General features: G+C 49.5%; 1 protein-coding gene across 4 annotated transcripts in view; it reads left to right on the top strand.

Moving 5' to 3' along the window:
• Positions 1-15367, top strand: part of SRD5A1 (steroid 5 alpha-reductase 1) — a 29668-nt gene extending 14301 nt beyond the window's left edge. Inside the window, exons 3-5 of one of the 4 annotated variants that reach the window (XR_014830772.1) lie at positions 1676-1777; positions 3890-6850; positions 7545-11508. Coding sequence is in view for 1 of the 4 variants with exons in the window: in XM_003134156.7 (XP_003134204.6) it covers positions 1676-1777; positions 3890-4040; positions 9585-9651 (320 nt within the window). In the remaining 3 variants the exon portion in view is untranslated. Of the gene's footprint in view, positions 1-407; positions 1778-3889; positions 6851-6954 lie in introns of those variants that run through there. The other 3 variants (XR_014830771.1, XM_003134156.7, XR_014830773.1) reach the window with 3 other exon arrangements.
• The last annotated feature ends 231 nt before the right edge of the window (positions 15368-15598 follow it).

Here is a 15598-nt window from a genome sequence, read left to right as displayed (position 1 = left end):
TCGCCAGCTCTTGGTCTTGTTTTCTTCAGCCCTGCCAGGCGCTGCACCCATGCCTTCTGCCTCCCAAGGTTCAGATAAGGGAAGAAATTAGCTTCTTTTCTCGTGAGAAAGGAAGGGTCAAGGCCTGGCCCAGGATCGAAATTGAGTAACAGCAGCGTGGTGGTTTAAACCAGCGCCTCACATGGGCCCAGAAAAGTAGACAAACAAGGGACAGGGGGAGGGGATTTTTTTAAAACTAAAAGAAAAAGGTTGTAAATGTTTATTTCCGATTCTCATGGGACTCATTTCTAAGATGAATTGTTTGAAAATTTTTTCTTTCTTTTTAAGGCCGCACCTTCTGTATATGGAAGTTCCCAGGCTAGGGGTCCAATCAGGGCTGCAGTTGCAGGCCTGCACCACAGCCACAGCAACACCGGATCCAAGCCGCATCTGAGACCTACCACGCAGCTGTGGCAATGCCAGATCCTTCACCCACTGAGCGGGGCCAGGGATGGAACCCACATCCTCACAGACAGCTATGTCCGGTTCTTAACCCACTGAGCCACAGTGGGAACGCTCACATTTTAAAATCTCTCAGGACAATCAAATTAACTCTTTTCATGAAGTCAAGTTCTTCCTTTTATCAACCCCTGTTTTGACAGTTTGCACTTTTTCTTGTTGGAATTCATTGATATGATATTGATGCTTCTCCTTTAAGTGATAAAAAGCCTCTGCAGACGTGTTAAGACTGGGAGAGAAAACGCTCAAATGCTTTGGGAGATAGTCAGAGCCAGGAGGTGATGCTGTGGGGAGTTGAGGTGCCCAAATAGCACCCCCAGATGTGCCACTTACTGTGTGAGCAGGAAGTCAGTGGTGGGCGTGCGTTCAGTTCAAATGAGGCTACAGAGAAGGACGAGGACCAGAGGTCAGCTGCTCAGACCCTCCCTCCAGGGGCCTGCACGCAGCTGACTGTGGGGAGTGCATGTCCCCCCTCCCCAGCCACACGAGGGAGCCGAGGGGGCATCGCGCTGCAGACGTGTTGGTGAGGGCAGATACACTCCCGGCTGACCCGCTGGTGATCACGTCTTTCCTGGAAAAGAGCCTTGTGCCAGAGTCATAAGTCGCATTTCCAATCGTACAAGTCATCCTCGGAACATAGACCGTAGCCATCAGGTCACAGTACTTTAAATACATTAGATCATTTATTAGTATTATTAAAACAGCATGGAGTTCCCGTCATGGCGCAGGGGTTAACTAATCCGACTAGGAACCATGAGGTTGCGGGTTCGATCCCTGGCCTCGCTCCTTGGGTTAAGGATCCAGCGTTGCCATGAGCTGTGGTGTAGGTCGCAGACGCGGCTCGGATCCCGTGTTGCTGTGGCTGTGGCGTAGGCTGGCAGCTACAGCTCTGATTCGACCCCTAGCCTGGGAAGCGGCCCTAGAAAAGGCAAAAAGACCAAAAAGAAAAAGAAAAAGAAAAGCAAAGCCCTATCTCACACACCTAGAGCAGTGCTTATTAGTCATTTTTCTAAATAAAGGACAGCATTTATTACGATGATTTCTCCTAGCAGTTATGCCTGTGTTATAGCAACAACAATCACATGAAGGGTTACAGTAATAATGTGCATTGGGGCCGGGGCTTGTGAATTTCGCAGTGTATTAACCGTAACACCCTCGAGTACTTTCTCTTCTCTAGGTTTCGCCTTGTGGTTCATAGGCATGCTGATAAACATCCATTCCGATCATGTCCTCAGGAACCTCAGGAAACCAGGGGAGACTGGATATAAAATACCGAGGGGTAGGTACTGAAAGTGGGGAGTTTATTCGGAAATTGCCTCGAATGATGCCTTGCCATTTTCGTTCTGCCAGATCTAATAACTAAAGTATCGTGTTTATTAGCTGCAAGTTTTCAGTATGAGTCACTATTATTTGTAGCAGTGACCATAACTACATTTACGATTAAGTTTTCATAAAACAATTACAACGATAAAAGAACCAACTTTGGAGTTCCCATGATGGCTCAGTGGGTTAAGAACTTGACTGGTATCCATGAGGATGTGGGTTCGATCCCTGGCCTTGCTCAGTGGGTTAAGGATCCGGTATTGCTGTGAGCTGCGGTGTAGGTCACAGATGCAGCTCGGATGTGGTGTAGCAGTTCTGGCTCACTAAATGGTTATGAAGCAAAAAGGAAACTCTGGTCGTATCTGTGTCTGGAAGGAGTTTAAGTAGGAATTTATGACTTGTCAAGGGGTGTCCAATGCTTCACGTCTGGCAATAGAGTAGAATAGATACCTTGACTGACCCTCCCTCCAAAAACAAGTTGAAATGTTGGGTGAAATTTTTAAATGCATCTGTGTGACATCAAAAAGGGGAGGACTCACAGAGGGGAAATCTGTGTGTCTGAGCCCAGAGCGTAACCTGGGAGGATCTGAATCCACTAGCTGGCCCTCGCCCTGGTGCGTAGCCCAGATTTGTGCCGCTCACCTGGTCTGAAAACATCCACCCTTGAGTTAGAATCCTTGTGGTCCTGGACGGGTGTGTTCACACCTGCGGCCAACACAAGGCCCAGATCTGCGAGGAACCAGCCTTCAACTCAGGCCTCCGAGAGCCCAGCAGATCACACACCGCGGAGCAAGGGCCACAAAGTTCGTAGAGCCCAGGAGAAAGCAGGGCGCCACGAGTCAGAACGGCATTGCCCTGAGCAGCACAGCTCCCGGAAACCACAGAAACAGCCTGTAAAGTAAATATTTACGCATTCAAAAAAAATAAAAAGGGGTTGAAACCACGAATAAGGGAGCAAGAGACTATCCAGAGGACTAAATAGAGATAAGTAGAAAACAATCGATTTTCTGGAAATTAAAAAAAAGTTCTTGTCGTGGCTCAGCAGGTTAAGAGCCTGACTAGTATCTGTGAGGATGCGGGTTCCATCCCTGGCCTCCCTCAGTGCGATCCGTGGGTTAAGATCGGGCATTGCGGTGAGTTGCGGTGTAGGTCGCAGACCAGGCTGGGATCTGGCGTTGCTGTGGCTGTGGTGCAGGCCGGCAGCTGCAGCTCCGGTTTGACCTCTAGCCTGGGAACCTCCATACGCCGTAGGTGTGGCCCTAAAAAGACAAAAAAATACATGCATACATCCATACATTTTTTTAAAGATGAGCAGGTGAAACTAAAACCGGAGCAGAAGTGGGAGGCAGACAGCATCGTGTCCTTGAAATCCCTCTGCTCATCTCCCTGGAAACCACACAGGCATAACAGTAGAACGGGTGACCCAAAGCCCCTGCAAACCCGAAGTGACTTCACCCGCGACCCTGAGGTTACCCTCAGAGCGTCCACGACCCCACCTGGCTCCACCCCAGCCGGACTCCCGGGCCCCCTCGCCTTGCTCTGCCCCTTGAGACCCTTGCACCCTGCCTCAGGTGTGCTGGCCCAGGTGCGGGGGGGGGGTCCCGGCCACACGGCACCCCGCGTGCTTAAAGGAAGGGCCGGCCCAGCCTCCCAGGCCTCGATGGATCTGTGAAGCCTTGGTGAGTGCACGAATGAGTGAACCTGGCCTTGAAAGTTCATGTTTTCTTCAATTTTTTTGTCCCGAGGTCCACCTAGGCCCCCATCAGCAAGCTGGCTCCTTAGCTGTTAAGCTCTGCTCCCCTTCCGAGCCTCGGTGTGTCATCTAGATTCATTAACTGGTGAAGTGATATATGAAAGTTTGTAGCATTTGATAGCTGCGTATAGTTACTGCCAGACGTGAAATGGGAGAGGGCCGTGCTGGCTGGGTTTCACCGATGAAGATGCCGGAGAGGCTTTGTTTTCCCAGAGTTGGTTTTTATGTTCTCGGAGCAGGTAGCCCCCCGTTACTCTTAGGGCTGCCTCTCCTGGCTCCGTTGATGGGCAGTGTGCCTGGTCTGCTCTCTTGCAGGGGGCTTGTTTGAGTATGTCACCGCGGCCAACTACCTCGGGGAGGTCGTGGAGTGGTGCGGCTACGCCCTGGCCAGCTGGTCCATCCAGGGCTCGGCGTTCGCCCTCTTCACCTTCTGCGTCCTGTGCACCAGGGCTCAGCAACATCACCAGTACGTGCTCAAACACTTTCCGCATTTTTAATTTGTTCTCTGACCTTGATGGAGCCACTTCCAGGTGAGAGTTTTTTGAAGGGCTCATATTAACCTTTGCCGCATCCCGGTGTGTACCAGGCTCTAGCTCACCGAGTGAGTACCAGACCACGCCGATGGGAGTTCCCACCGTGGTGCAGTGGGTTAAGACTCCAACTGCAGCGGCTCTGGTCCCTGCAGAGGAGCGGGTTCCATCCCCGGCCCCGCACGGGGGGTTAAAGGATCCGGTGGTGCCTCGGCTGCAGCTCAGATTCACTCCCTGACCCGAGAACTCATATGCTGTGGTGCCGCCATAAAGAGAAAAAACAAGCAAAAAAACCAAACACGCAAAACCCCCGCGGATAGATGTCTGAAGAATGGCTCGCTGTCATTGTCATACACAGTGGCATCTGTCTTTGCTCCACCTCCTGCTGAGCCTCCTTGAATTCCGCTGCTGGACTCAACAGTCAAGTTAACGTCAGGCAGGGGATGGGGGTGACGTGGAGCGCGCCAGGACACTGGGAATGCTGACCCCACAGTCGGAAGAGGCAGCCCCGGGCCCTCGCAGAGCCGCTTCCCCTAAGTGTGGCCCACTCTGCGGGTCTGGGGTCCCTGATGAGCTCTGGGGTTACCTTACCCCCAAATCACATCATTTTCCAAAGTACGGGGCCCCAGCCTTTGTCAGATCCCCCAGAGCTCCTGTGGTCCCTCTGACCGATAACATGAGAAACAACCCGGGGATGTCAGAGCCGACACGAGCTTAGAGGGCGTCTTCCCATCTAACAGGTGGGGAGACCGAGGCTCAGGGAACAAAGCCTCAGATAGGTTTCAGGTCACATCTCCCAGCATCGGGATGGTTCCCTGATGCCACAGCGATGCTGGGAGTTTGGCCGGTGACGCCGGCCCCCACGTGGACAGCTCATGTCCTCTGGGCTCTGCTTCCCTGGCTTCATGCTCTCGGGAACATGCCCTGGTATCCCTGGGGCTGCCCACACGGAAGCCTCCCAAATGTGTGACCTCATCCTGCTTTGCGGTGCTGGAATCTCTTTGGGGAAGACGACAGAAATGGGAGACCAGCAGCAGAATAGGCGGTGTCACAGCATAGCAGGAGGCATACGGACTTGCAGAGGCAGGAGCCCTAGGCTTTTTTCCCAGACTCACCCCGCACCGAAAGATACAGAGGTGACAGGGAGAATGGACAGAGCTGAAATGTCTGTTTAGCTAATATTTGAAGACGTCACATCAAAAGCATGAGAGTTAGGAGAGAAGCACCTCTGGTTTTTAAGGTTTTTTTGGCCACACCTTTGGCCTGTGGAAATTTCCGGGTCAGGGATCAAACCCAAGCCACAGCGATAAAATGAGCCACTGCAGGGACCGCACCCCCAGGCCAGTGGGGAACTCTGAGCCTCTGTTTTTGAGGCATCAGTCAGCTCAGTGATCTTCCCTCCAGCCAGTGAGGGCAGCAGGGCCATGGAGCTGCTGCAAAGACAGGGGCACCAAGAAAATTCAGGTCAGCAGGGGCTCAGGAAAGGCGTTATGGCCGCGAAAGTGGCACAAAGGCTGAGTGCAGGAACGATTTGCTGTCGTGGGTTGGATTGTGACCCCCAAAGCACATCCAAGCCCTGACCCTGGGCACGGGAGCGTGTGCAGAGGGGGTTAGTGAAGAAAAGGTCGGAGTTCCCCGGTGGCCCTGTGGTTAAGGATCTGGCATGGTCACTGCTGTGGCTCAGGTTTGACCCTGGCCCAGGATATTTCCCATAATGTGGACATGTGAAAAAAAAGATCACACGAGTCCAGCCCCGGTCCAGTAGGACTGGTGTCCTTATAAAGAGGGGAATTTGGACATAGATACGCACACAAAGAGGACATGGCCATGTGGAGACAGAGGGAAGACGGAGGCAGAGAGGCAGGGCTGTGCCGCACACCAAGGAATTCCAGAGGCGGCGGGAGCCGGGAGAGGCAGGAGGGAGCCTCCAGCTCCGGGCTGTGAGACCACAGCTGCTGCTGCTTCTGGCTCCGGAGACACCCACGCACCAGCCCCTCTGTGATTTAAGTGTTGGGCCCTAAGCAGAGGCCGTGAGCACCAGCCTGAGGCCGTTGGTTTTCTCTGCTAGATGAGTTCCCCAAATCTCAGGCTGGTTTTCTTTGTGTGCGTGTGTTTTCTTTTTATGGCCCACAGCATAGGGAGGTTCCCAGGCGAGGGGCTGAATCGGAGCTGCAGCTGCCGGCCTACACCACAGCCACAGCCACGCCGGATGCTTAACCCACTGAGCGAGGCCAGGGATCGAACCCGCATTCTCCTGGATCCTAGTTGGGCTCTTAACCCGCTGAGCCACAACGGGAACGCCTTCGTGTGAGTTTTCTACAAAACACTTTTCTCAGAACCAGAAAGAGTCCACTGTAAACAGACTTGGCTGCAATAATGTGTTGGTATCCTCTTAGGCGAAAACCATCTAACAGGGTCCTAGAAAATGAATAAAACAAAACCAGATTCATGTAACAGTCACAACAACCCACTATCTCCTTCCTCCCCTTCCTCCCTGTCCTCCCCCACCCCCCACAGCGCCGACACCTGCCCAACCCCGCCCGCTACAGGGCACCCAAGACCACCTTCTCACGGCTGCTGTCGACTCTGGGGGAAGATGCTATCCATGGCCAGCTGTTAGATTACATTTGTTTATTTGCTTGTTTTTTGTTGTTGTTGTTGGGGTTTTTTTTGTCTTTTTGCCTTTTCTAGGGCCACTCCCACAGCATATGGAGGTTCCCGGGCCAGGGGTCTAATCAGAGCTGTAGCCACCAGCCTACACCACAGTCACAGCAACTCAGGATCCAAGCCGTGTTCCGTGACCTACACCACAGCTCACGGTAACGCCAGATCCTTAACCCTCTGAGCAAGGCCAGGGATCGAACCCGCAACCTCATGGTTCCTAGTCGGATGCGTTAACCACTGCGCCACGACGGGAGCTCCATAGATTAAATGTTATAAAGCGAATATCGATGGGCTTCTAATAATAAAAAGCACTGAGATAATAACGCTGAGACAGAGGGACGGGGGCAGGGCACACAAGCCCATCACGTCAGTTGTGAAGAGGTTTTCCCGCATGAAAGCAGGGGACGGGGATGCCCCTCTCAGCCCTGGAAGAGGAAACATGCAGAAGTGGAAAGTGAAATCCTCCATCCCATTTTCCAAACAAAAAGTCTGTTAAAGAAAAACCCAAAGATAGGCTTTGCAGAAAGACTCGTCGATCGAACAGGCTCTTTTTCATTCCTTTGGGGTTTAAATTGATATCAGTGTGAAACCAATTTTAATTGCCAAACAATTAATCAGTTCAGTTTAGTGGAAGTAAGTTCAGAAAAGTTCGATTTACAGAGTGCCCGTCATGGCTCAGCAGAAATGAATCCAACTAGTATCCATGAGGACGCAGGTTTGATCCCCGGCCTCACTCAGCGGGTCAAGGATCCGGCGTTGCTGTGGCTGTGGTGTAGGCCGGCAGCTGTAGCTCTGATTCGACCCCTTGTCGGGGAACCTCCGCATGCTGCAGGTGTGGCCAAAAAAAAGAATTGGTATCCAGCCCTGGTCAGTGTCACAACAGTGACAGCTTTGATCCTAGGGATAGGAAATGAGTGAGAAAAGTGACAGAAATATACCACTTGTCCTTTTAGAAATTTACACGTACACACATACGCTTGCCCTTAACCCATGACTTCTCGAGGTGGACGTGTGATCTGAGTGATCAAACAACGAGCCTGAACATGCACCTGGCCCCTGTCCGAGGGCCCGCGTGGGCTCAGCGGTCCTGTTCTGGCTGCTTTTCTGCCGCTGGCCCCACTCTGGCCCTGCTGAGGCCCGTGTGCCCTCGTCCTCGTGGTTAGGTCACGGGAGTGGAGCCTCAAGCCTGGCATCTGTGCCCTGAACAGACAGGCCCCAGAGGTTGGCAGGTGCATGCCAAGGTGTGTGGCGAGATTGGCCCTCAGGGGCCTGTTTACAGCACAGGGACCTCAGGAGGGGGCTCGCCTCCTGTGCTCCTGGTGCAATGTCCACACTGCTGACCCGTGGAGGCTCTGAGCCTTGGGCTCCCAGGCTGAGTCCTGGATCCCAGCAGGCTGTCTAAGTCTGTTCAGGCTGCTGGAACGAACAGTCATAAACTAGGGGCTTGTAAGCAGCCTTTCTTGCTCACCGTTCTAGAGGCTGGAAACAGGAGCTCCGCGTGCCAGTGTGGCCAGAGCTGGGAAAGGCCGTCCTCTGGGTCGCAGGTGGTGCCTTCTCGCTGTCACCTCCCAGGGCGAAAGGCGGGGGCCCTGGGCCCCTTTCTTTTAACTTTTATGGCAGTAGAGTCGACGTGCAGGGTTGTGGCCATTTCTGCTGTGCTGCAAAGTGAGGCAGGCACACGTGTACACACATCCATTCTCTATCGGCGTCTTTGCCCACGTCGATGCTCGCAGAACCCCGGGTAGAGGTCTCTGTGCTGTAAGCAGGCCCCCGTGGGCCCAGCACGCCACACACCTCAGCGTGCGCCTGCCCACCTCTGGGGCCTCTCTGTTCGGGGCACAGATTCCGGGCTTGAGGCCCCCCACCCCGTGACCTCGTCACCTGCCACACACATAGCGCCTCGGGCACTGGGCTCTTCCATGTCTGTGGGGTACACATTCAGACCGTGGCCCAGGCCTACAGGAGTCAGGTTGGGCAGCTCGTGTCCGCCCACGTGGCAGTGCCGGCCATGCCCAGGGCGGTCTGCCGGGGGACAGGGGACAGTGTTACTTTATCTAATATGGACAGGAGTTTGCTGACTCACTTTCAGTTTGCTGTTTTCCTGTATTTCTACCATCTTAACAAATAGCTACTCATTGTCCACCCCTGTTTTTCGTCCATTCGACCCTCCTCTGAGCCTCTGGAGACCCCCCGCCCCACCCGCCGCTGCCTGTTTCTCCATTTCATCAAATTATTTTTCATTTTTACTCTGTCCACTTCGTTGCTGCTTTTCAAACTTAGCTCCATGATTTATGTCCAAACTGAGACCACCTGTTTGTCTGAGTGCAGGGCCCGATTATGAGTCACCCGTGCAGCATGTCCCCAGGTTCCTTGGAGGGTCTCCGGGCCCATAGCTGGGTGCCTGTGTCACAGACGAGGAGTCCAGAGCAGGAGTTCTATCCTGGGGACTGGGGGCAACTGTCAGTCTCCAGAAGATACTCAGGGTACAGCCACTGGGCTCCCCTCCCCTCCCCCAGTCTGCAAAGACCACACCTCGATTTGCTGATGAGCGTGTCTGCCGCGGGTCTGTCACTCTCCTTGTCAATAGACAGGTGGATGACGCGGGTTCCGTCGTGGGGAATCATGCTTTATTGTGGGATGTGTTGAACTCTTCATGATGTTGACACAGCCAAACGGTGTACCTGAGATGGCAGAATTTTTATCACTGCTCTTAAAACACTCAGCATCCCTTTAGAATGAGAAATATTGTCCCTTTCGGTAGCCTCTGTTCAACGTTGCGGTGAGAAAATTAACTTATGTTTTGTTTCTTATTTCAGGTGGTATCACGAGAAATTTGAAGATTATCCAAAATTCCGAAAAATCATGATTCCGTTTTTGTTTTAGGTTCCTTGTCAATGCACTTACCTTCCACTTAAAGCTTTTCAATGCTGTTTCTCTAGGGATTATATACATGAATTTTTATCTCTGTAATTTTCCTGCCACTTCATCTCTTTAAAGATTTGCGGTAGGGTTTTGGCCCCAACACATAACTCTTTAATAACAGGCTAATCAGACGAGGTTGAGCAGTGATGCTGCGTCCCAGAGGCAGGAGTCTGGAACCCTGTCACTTCACTGATCTTCCTTCCCCTTTGCATTTGCTTCTGTGGACCAAAACGTTCCTCCGCCCCTTACACACCTCTACAGCAGTGGGTTTAAGGTCAAGGGCAGTGTTGACCCTTCTCCCCATGGAGGCCTGTTCTGTCTTCATGTCCCTCCCATCCCGGCTGGTCGGAGGCCTGGTGACCCACAGTGAATCCACTCCTCTCACTGGTGGGTGCTGGGCAGGCGGGGAGGTTGGGCCAAGAGATAAGAGAAGCCTGGAAAGGCTGGTGCAAAGGCCTCTGGCACCTGCTCCAGCGGGCTCACCAGGTGGCTTCACTGGCAGCACAGGACAGGGGGGGCATTCTTAGGGAGCAGGGGATGTCTTGGAGGCCTTCAGCTGGGACCGTGAAGGTGCCACGGGGCAGCCCTCCCATCTCAGGTCACTTGCCGTGAGCCATCAGGACTCTCGGGCCTGGGGTGGTCTTCCCCCCACTTTCTAGAATTAGAATTTTAAGGCACTTTTTTTTTGGTCTTTTTAGGGCCACACCTGTGGTATATGGAGGTTCCCAGGCTAGGGGTCTAATGGAAGCTGTAGCTTCTGGCCTGTGCCACAGCCACAGCAACACCAGATCCAAGCCATGTCTGCGACCTACATCACAGCTCACAGTGATGCCGGATCCTTAACCCACTGAGCGAGGCTAAGAATCGAACCTGCATCCTCATGGATTCTAGTCAGATTCATTTCCACTGAGCCACAACAGGAACTCTGTTTTGGTTTTTGGTTTGGGGGTTTTTTTGTTTTTGTTTTTGTTTTTGTTTTGGCTTATTAGGGCCGTATCTGCAGCATATGGAGGTGCCCAGGCTAGGGGTTGATTTGGAGCTATAGCTGCTGGCCTATACCACAGCTCACGGCAATGCCGGGTCTTTAACCCACTGAGCAAGGCCAGGAATCGAACCTGAAACTTCATGGTTCCTGGTTGGATTCATTTCCGCTGAGCCACGACGGGAACTCCTCTTTTTTTTTTTTTTTAAGTACCTCACATGTTTCAAAACTATATCTTGAAACAGAATTTCTTACTTCAGATGCGCTTGAAAACTCCAGAGATAAATAGCTGTAATAAAGTGTACTGCTTATTACCAGATGTGTAAAATAAATCTCCCGCTGGAAGGCCGTTGAATCTCTCAGCCCCTCTGTGAAAATCTAACAGGCACTGGTCAGGACCCACTCCTCTCCTGGGAGAGCACTGCCTCTGTGGCCGCCCCCCTGCAGAGGCTGGACCTAAAGATGCCGGGTGACACAGGCCTCCAGGACGTGCCTGAGGTTGTGTCCTGTATGGTCTCTGACTGCATCCCAGCACCCGGCCCCCTGGGCACCCCATCAGCTCCCTCCCCACTTCTCCTGGCTCATCTTCCCCACCAGGGGCTCCCTCCCAGGAGTTTTCCTTTGGAAACTGTATTCTTGGTGTTAGTAGTTTTTAGAGTCTCTTAGGGTTTTAGAGTTACGTAGAAAACTCTTCCTGATGTGGTTGGGCTTCTTTTTAACTAAAAATGGAAGGCTTATGCAGGGAAATTTTATTATCAAATAAACTTTGGCCCTTTTTCTGACTGTAATTACTGTGAACAATAAATAGTTAGGATCTTCTCAAGAAAGCTCAAAAATCTGAGTAAGTCATGGAGCTCCCCAGTGGGCCTAGCGGTTAAAGATCAGCCATGAACCTTCATCGCTGCTGTGGCTCAGGTTCAGCCCCTGGTTTGGGAACTTCTGCATGCCACAGGGGGGAAAAAAAAGTAAATAAAAAAGTCTATCAAGTTTAATTCTCAAAAAAAAAAGTGGTATAAAAAAAGCATCTGAGCGAGTCCTGGCTGACTTGAGCCCCTGGGTTCTGGAAGGTGAACCTGGCCAGAGGGAGGCCTGTCTGAGAGCCAGGAGAGCTCGCTGTGAATTTTCCTTCTGTTGCTGCTCCTTTGAGTGGCCCGTATGTGCAGAAGCCCGGCTAACTCAGACGTGATACTCAGCTCCTGCTTCGCCGGCCTCTGCCCTGGGTGGATGAAAGACACAGGAAGAGATGCTGGCCCTATTCTCTCTTGTCTGGCCGTCTTTCTCTTACTAGTAACTAACCTAACCAGTTGTCGTGGGCCATTGTGTTAGTTATGGGAATCAAGGAGATTAATAAACTTACTGTTAAAAAAAGTTCAATCACTTTTTTGGTCTGTGTGGACACGTCTTCATGCTAGATGCTCCGATGATACTCTTATTGTCAGCCCTTAAATCACCTTTCCACCCATATTAACCTGAACAGGCTCATGAAAGTTTATCATTTTTATTTTTTTTAACTCTAACTTTTATCATGATAATTTCCTCTGGCAGAAGAGACTCCAAACAGTCTCTTCGGTCTCTTGGTAACATTCTTCTTATAAATCTTGCACATTTCTGCTAAGGTTACTTTTGGGACAATTGATTTCTTTTCACTGTGAAAGAGACTGTGTCCCCACATACATTTCATAACCAAGATAAAACAAAGCTATTGGTGTTTATTTGTCACATCCAGCCATGCAGCTAAGATTATTTTATAAACTCCAACTCTTTTTTAAAAAATTTGTATTGTGGTTGATTTACAGTGTTCTATCCGTTTCTTCTGTACCGCAAAGTGGCCGTTATATATACACATATTCTTTGTTTCCCATCGTCCTCCATCATGTCCCATCTCAAGTGACTAGATAGAGTTCCCTGTGCCGTCCAGCAGGATCCCATTGCTTATCCACTCCAAATGCAGTCGTTTGCATCTACCAACCCCAGACTCCCATCCATCCCGCTCCCTCCCCCTCCTTGGCAACCATGCGTCTGTTCTCCGTGTCCATGCACTTGTTTCTTTTCTGTAGACAGGTTCCTTTGTGCCGTATGTTAGATTCCAGGTGTGAGGGGCATCATAGGGTATTTGTCTTCCTTCTGACTTACGTCCCTTAGGCTTGAATTCCATCCACGTTGCTCTCCTTGGTCAACTCTTTGCTGTCGTTATGCTTAGGTTCTCTAGCTTTGCAGTCACAGCATTCTCAAATATCTTAAGCAGATCTGGTTTTGCAAGATTTGAAGCTGTCGTTATTATTGTTCCTTTCGCTTTAGCAAGAAACTCAAGAGCAATGTTTCGTTAGAGGCAATTGTTGAGATTCTTGTACAGTTTTAACAGGAATGCCCCCTTCGAGATCACGATTCTGAGCACTCTTGTTTTCTGGTGTGGTTGTTGTCCTGTTTTCTGCTCTAGCCGTGGGGCTCATGCCTTTGCTTTCTTTGCTGCTCATCTATTTGTTTTGATTTGCAAATGCAGTCCCTGTAGATCAAAAACGAAGGTGAGGCTTTGCCCCTGGGCACAGAGGGGATAGCCAGCTTAGACCTTCGGGTGGTGTAGGTTATTTTTCCTTTAGATATTCTCCAAGTTTAACCTGTTTTCTTTGACTCTAACTTTTATCATGATAATTTCGTCTGTATTTCCTAATTGATGAATATCTGACTTGATCTTCTTTTTTGCTAATCTCATTTGGTTGAGAGGTTTTTGTTGTGTTCGTAACTGCTGAGAAGGAATGCTTCATTTGCTTTCTTCCTGGCAAGGGTATTTTTAGCTTTTAAGGCTGTGTTTCTGCTAAATAACCACATTTCCTTCAGTACAATGACGTTCCTTAAACCAAATTATCTGTGCAGTTCATATATTTCCCCAGGTCACTGCTCATGTGCAACCGTATCCCTTGTTTGTAGGTACCTTTTTGTATATATTTATTACCGTAAGTCATTTGCTGTCACCAGCAGTGTGTAAGCCTCAACTATTAAATGACATCTGTATATTTGGAATTTTAATCTTTAACTAAGTGATCAAGTTTTTTTAAACTGTTATTGTTTTGAGAAGTTTTTGAGCTAAAACCCGAAACTGCCATAGTTCACTAATTTTTACATAAACCATTTATTTACAAGACAATCTCAAAAAAATTACTTCTCACAAAGTAGGCACATTATATCCGTACCTTGCACTCCTTTGTAAATTTACCCTCCAGGATTTCTGCTGGCATTCATGTGAAATTCAAGCAGATTCTTTAGCAATTTCCTGTAGCTCCAGGTCTTTTTTCAGTGCTTCTAACTGGATATAAGTACTAGGATTCCATGAAATATAGTGGAAATGTGGATGAAGAATTTACTACAGCAAAGATTTTTTTTTAAAGTTTAATCACATTCTGATGATTCTGTCCCAAATAGTCTCAGCTGTACTTCTTAGGTTTGCTTTGATCTAAATATTTTCAGAAAACTAGTTTTTGTCTGAAAGAGCCCTTTCTACTCTTCACACATTTGGGAGGATTTTATTTAAACATTTTTTTATTCCTTTTACATACACAGTAGTTAGAGTAGAGAGTTTTCTGTGTGATTTCTCCTTTGTGGATTTTGAGTTTTCCTTTGTAGCCTCGGGCCTTTTTCTAGCAATAATAGCACCTTTTTTTAAAGTTTTCGTAGCTTGTTAATTCACACACATTAGGTATATCGTTAAAAATTCTCTGCAACCTTTTCCTCCATGTCAAATTTTCCTTGTACTTCTGATAGTCTTTGCTTTATGTTTTTGTCGTCGTTCTTTGGTTTTTGTTTTTGTTTTGTTTTGTTTTGTTTGGCTGTGCCCACAGCTTGTGGAAGTTCTTGAGCCAGTTTGCTCCACAGCAGCAACCTGACAATGCCAAACCCTTAACTCACTAGGCCAGCAGGAAACTCCTTTGCTTTATGTTCCAATGCCGTTGTTTTTTGCAACTTTCCACTTTAGAATCTGTATCTGTTTTCAGTATAAGGTAATCTTCCTGCTGAGTGCTTTTTGCCTCTAATTCTACATTGATAAGATTCCCCCACTGCTTTTTTTGTTAGTAACTCATCTGGCATTTCCTTGCCTGTCCTCTCATTCAAAGTTTTAAATGTCATTTGTTATCGTCGTCTCTGTCAACATCGGAAATGGACATTGCCCTTTAATAAGCTAGCTCAAATTCATTTCCTGATTGCTACACTGAAGAGTTCTGTCTTTTATCACGTTTTGTTTTTATGATTTATTTTCCGCTTCCTTTGTTTATTTTTTAGAGTGATTTGGAAAGGAGCATTCCTTTTAAATTTTGAGCCCTGTAGGAATGCTCTTATGTTTTCAGGAGTACATTTAGAAGCTCCTGATTAAATACGATGAACTGGACATATTTTTCATTTACGTCTCTCCTCTGCATCCTGACCCGCATTGCAGTCTGAGGGAATTTAAGGGTGAGGAGGAAGTGGCCCCATAAAGAGCAGGAGAGCAAGTCATCACTGCAGCATAATCAGAGCACCTATGGGAGTGAAGACGGGTGCTGCGGCCGGAGGTGCTGCGATGATGGAGGGAGCCGGCTCAGAGGTGCCTGCAGCTGAGGAGGGCGATCTAGGCAACTTCAGCCTGCTGGGGTGGGTCTTTTTCCCTGCCTTGTGTGTTTTAAAGATCTGAAACGAATACATCAAATCTACTTTTTCAAATATTAATTGTTATGCTGGGTGGTTGTTATACCTTGTGGGTTTCTGCAGTTTTATTTTTAAAGTAAAAAAGAGTCCAGGAGGGGACCGTTGTGTCTGGATGCTGTAAATAGGAAAGGAGACGACAGGCGATGCGCAAGGCCTGTCTCGAGTCCCTGCACGGGGAACCTCGCAGGACCACGGAGAGCTCCACGCAGGCAGCGTGCCTGTTCTGGGGCAGAGGGTCTGCCACCTTCCTTG

The sequence above is a fragment of the Sus scrofa genome, chromosome 16, assembly GCF_054392235.1.
Source record: "Sus scrofa isolate SSC_HxYL_T2T_F1_AM1 chromosome 16, Sscrofa_HxYL_maternal_Yorkshire_Landrace_v2.0, whole genome shotgun sequence".
Classification (NCBI taxonomy): Eukaryota; Metazoa; Chordata; class Mammalia; order Artiodactyla; family Suidae; genus Sus; species Sus scrofa.
The sequence above is the reverse complement of the archived record's forward strand: the minus strand, read 5'-3'. Positions and strand labels throughout refer to the sequence as shown.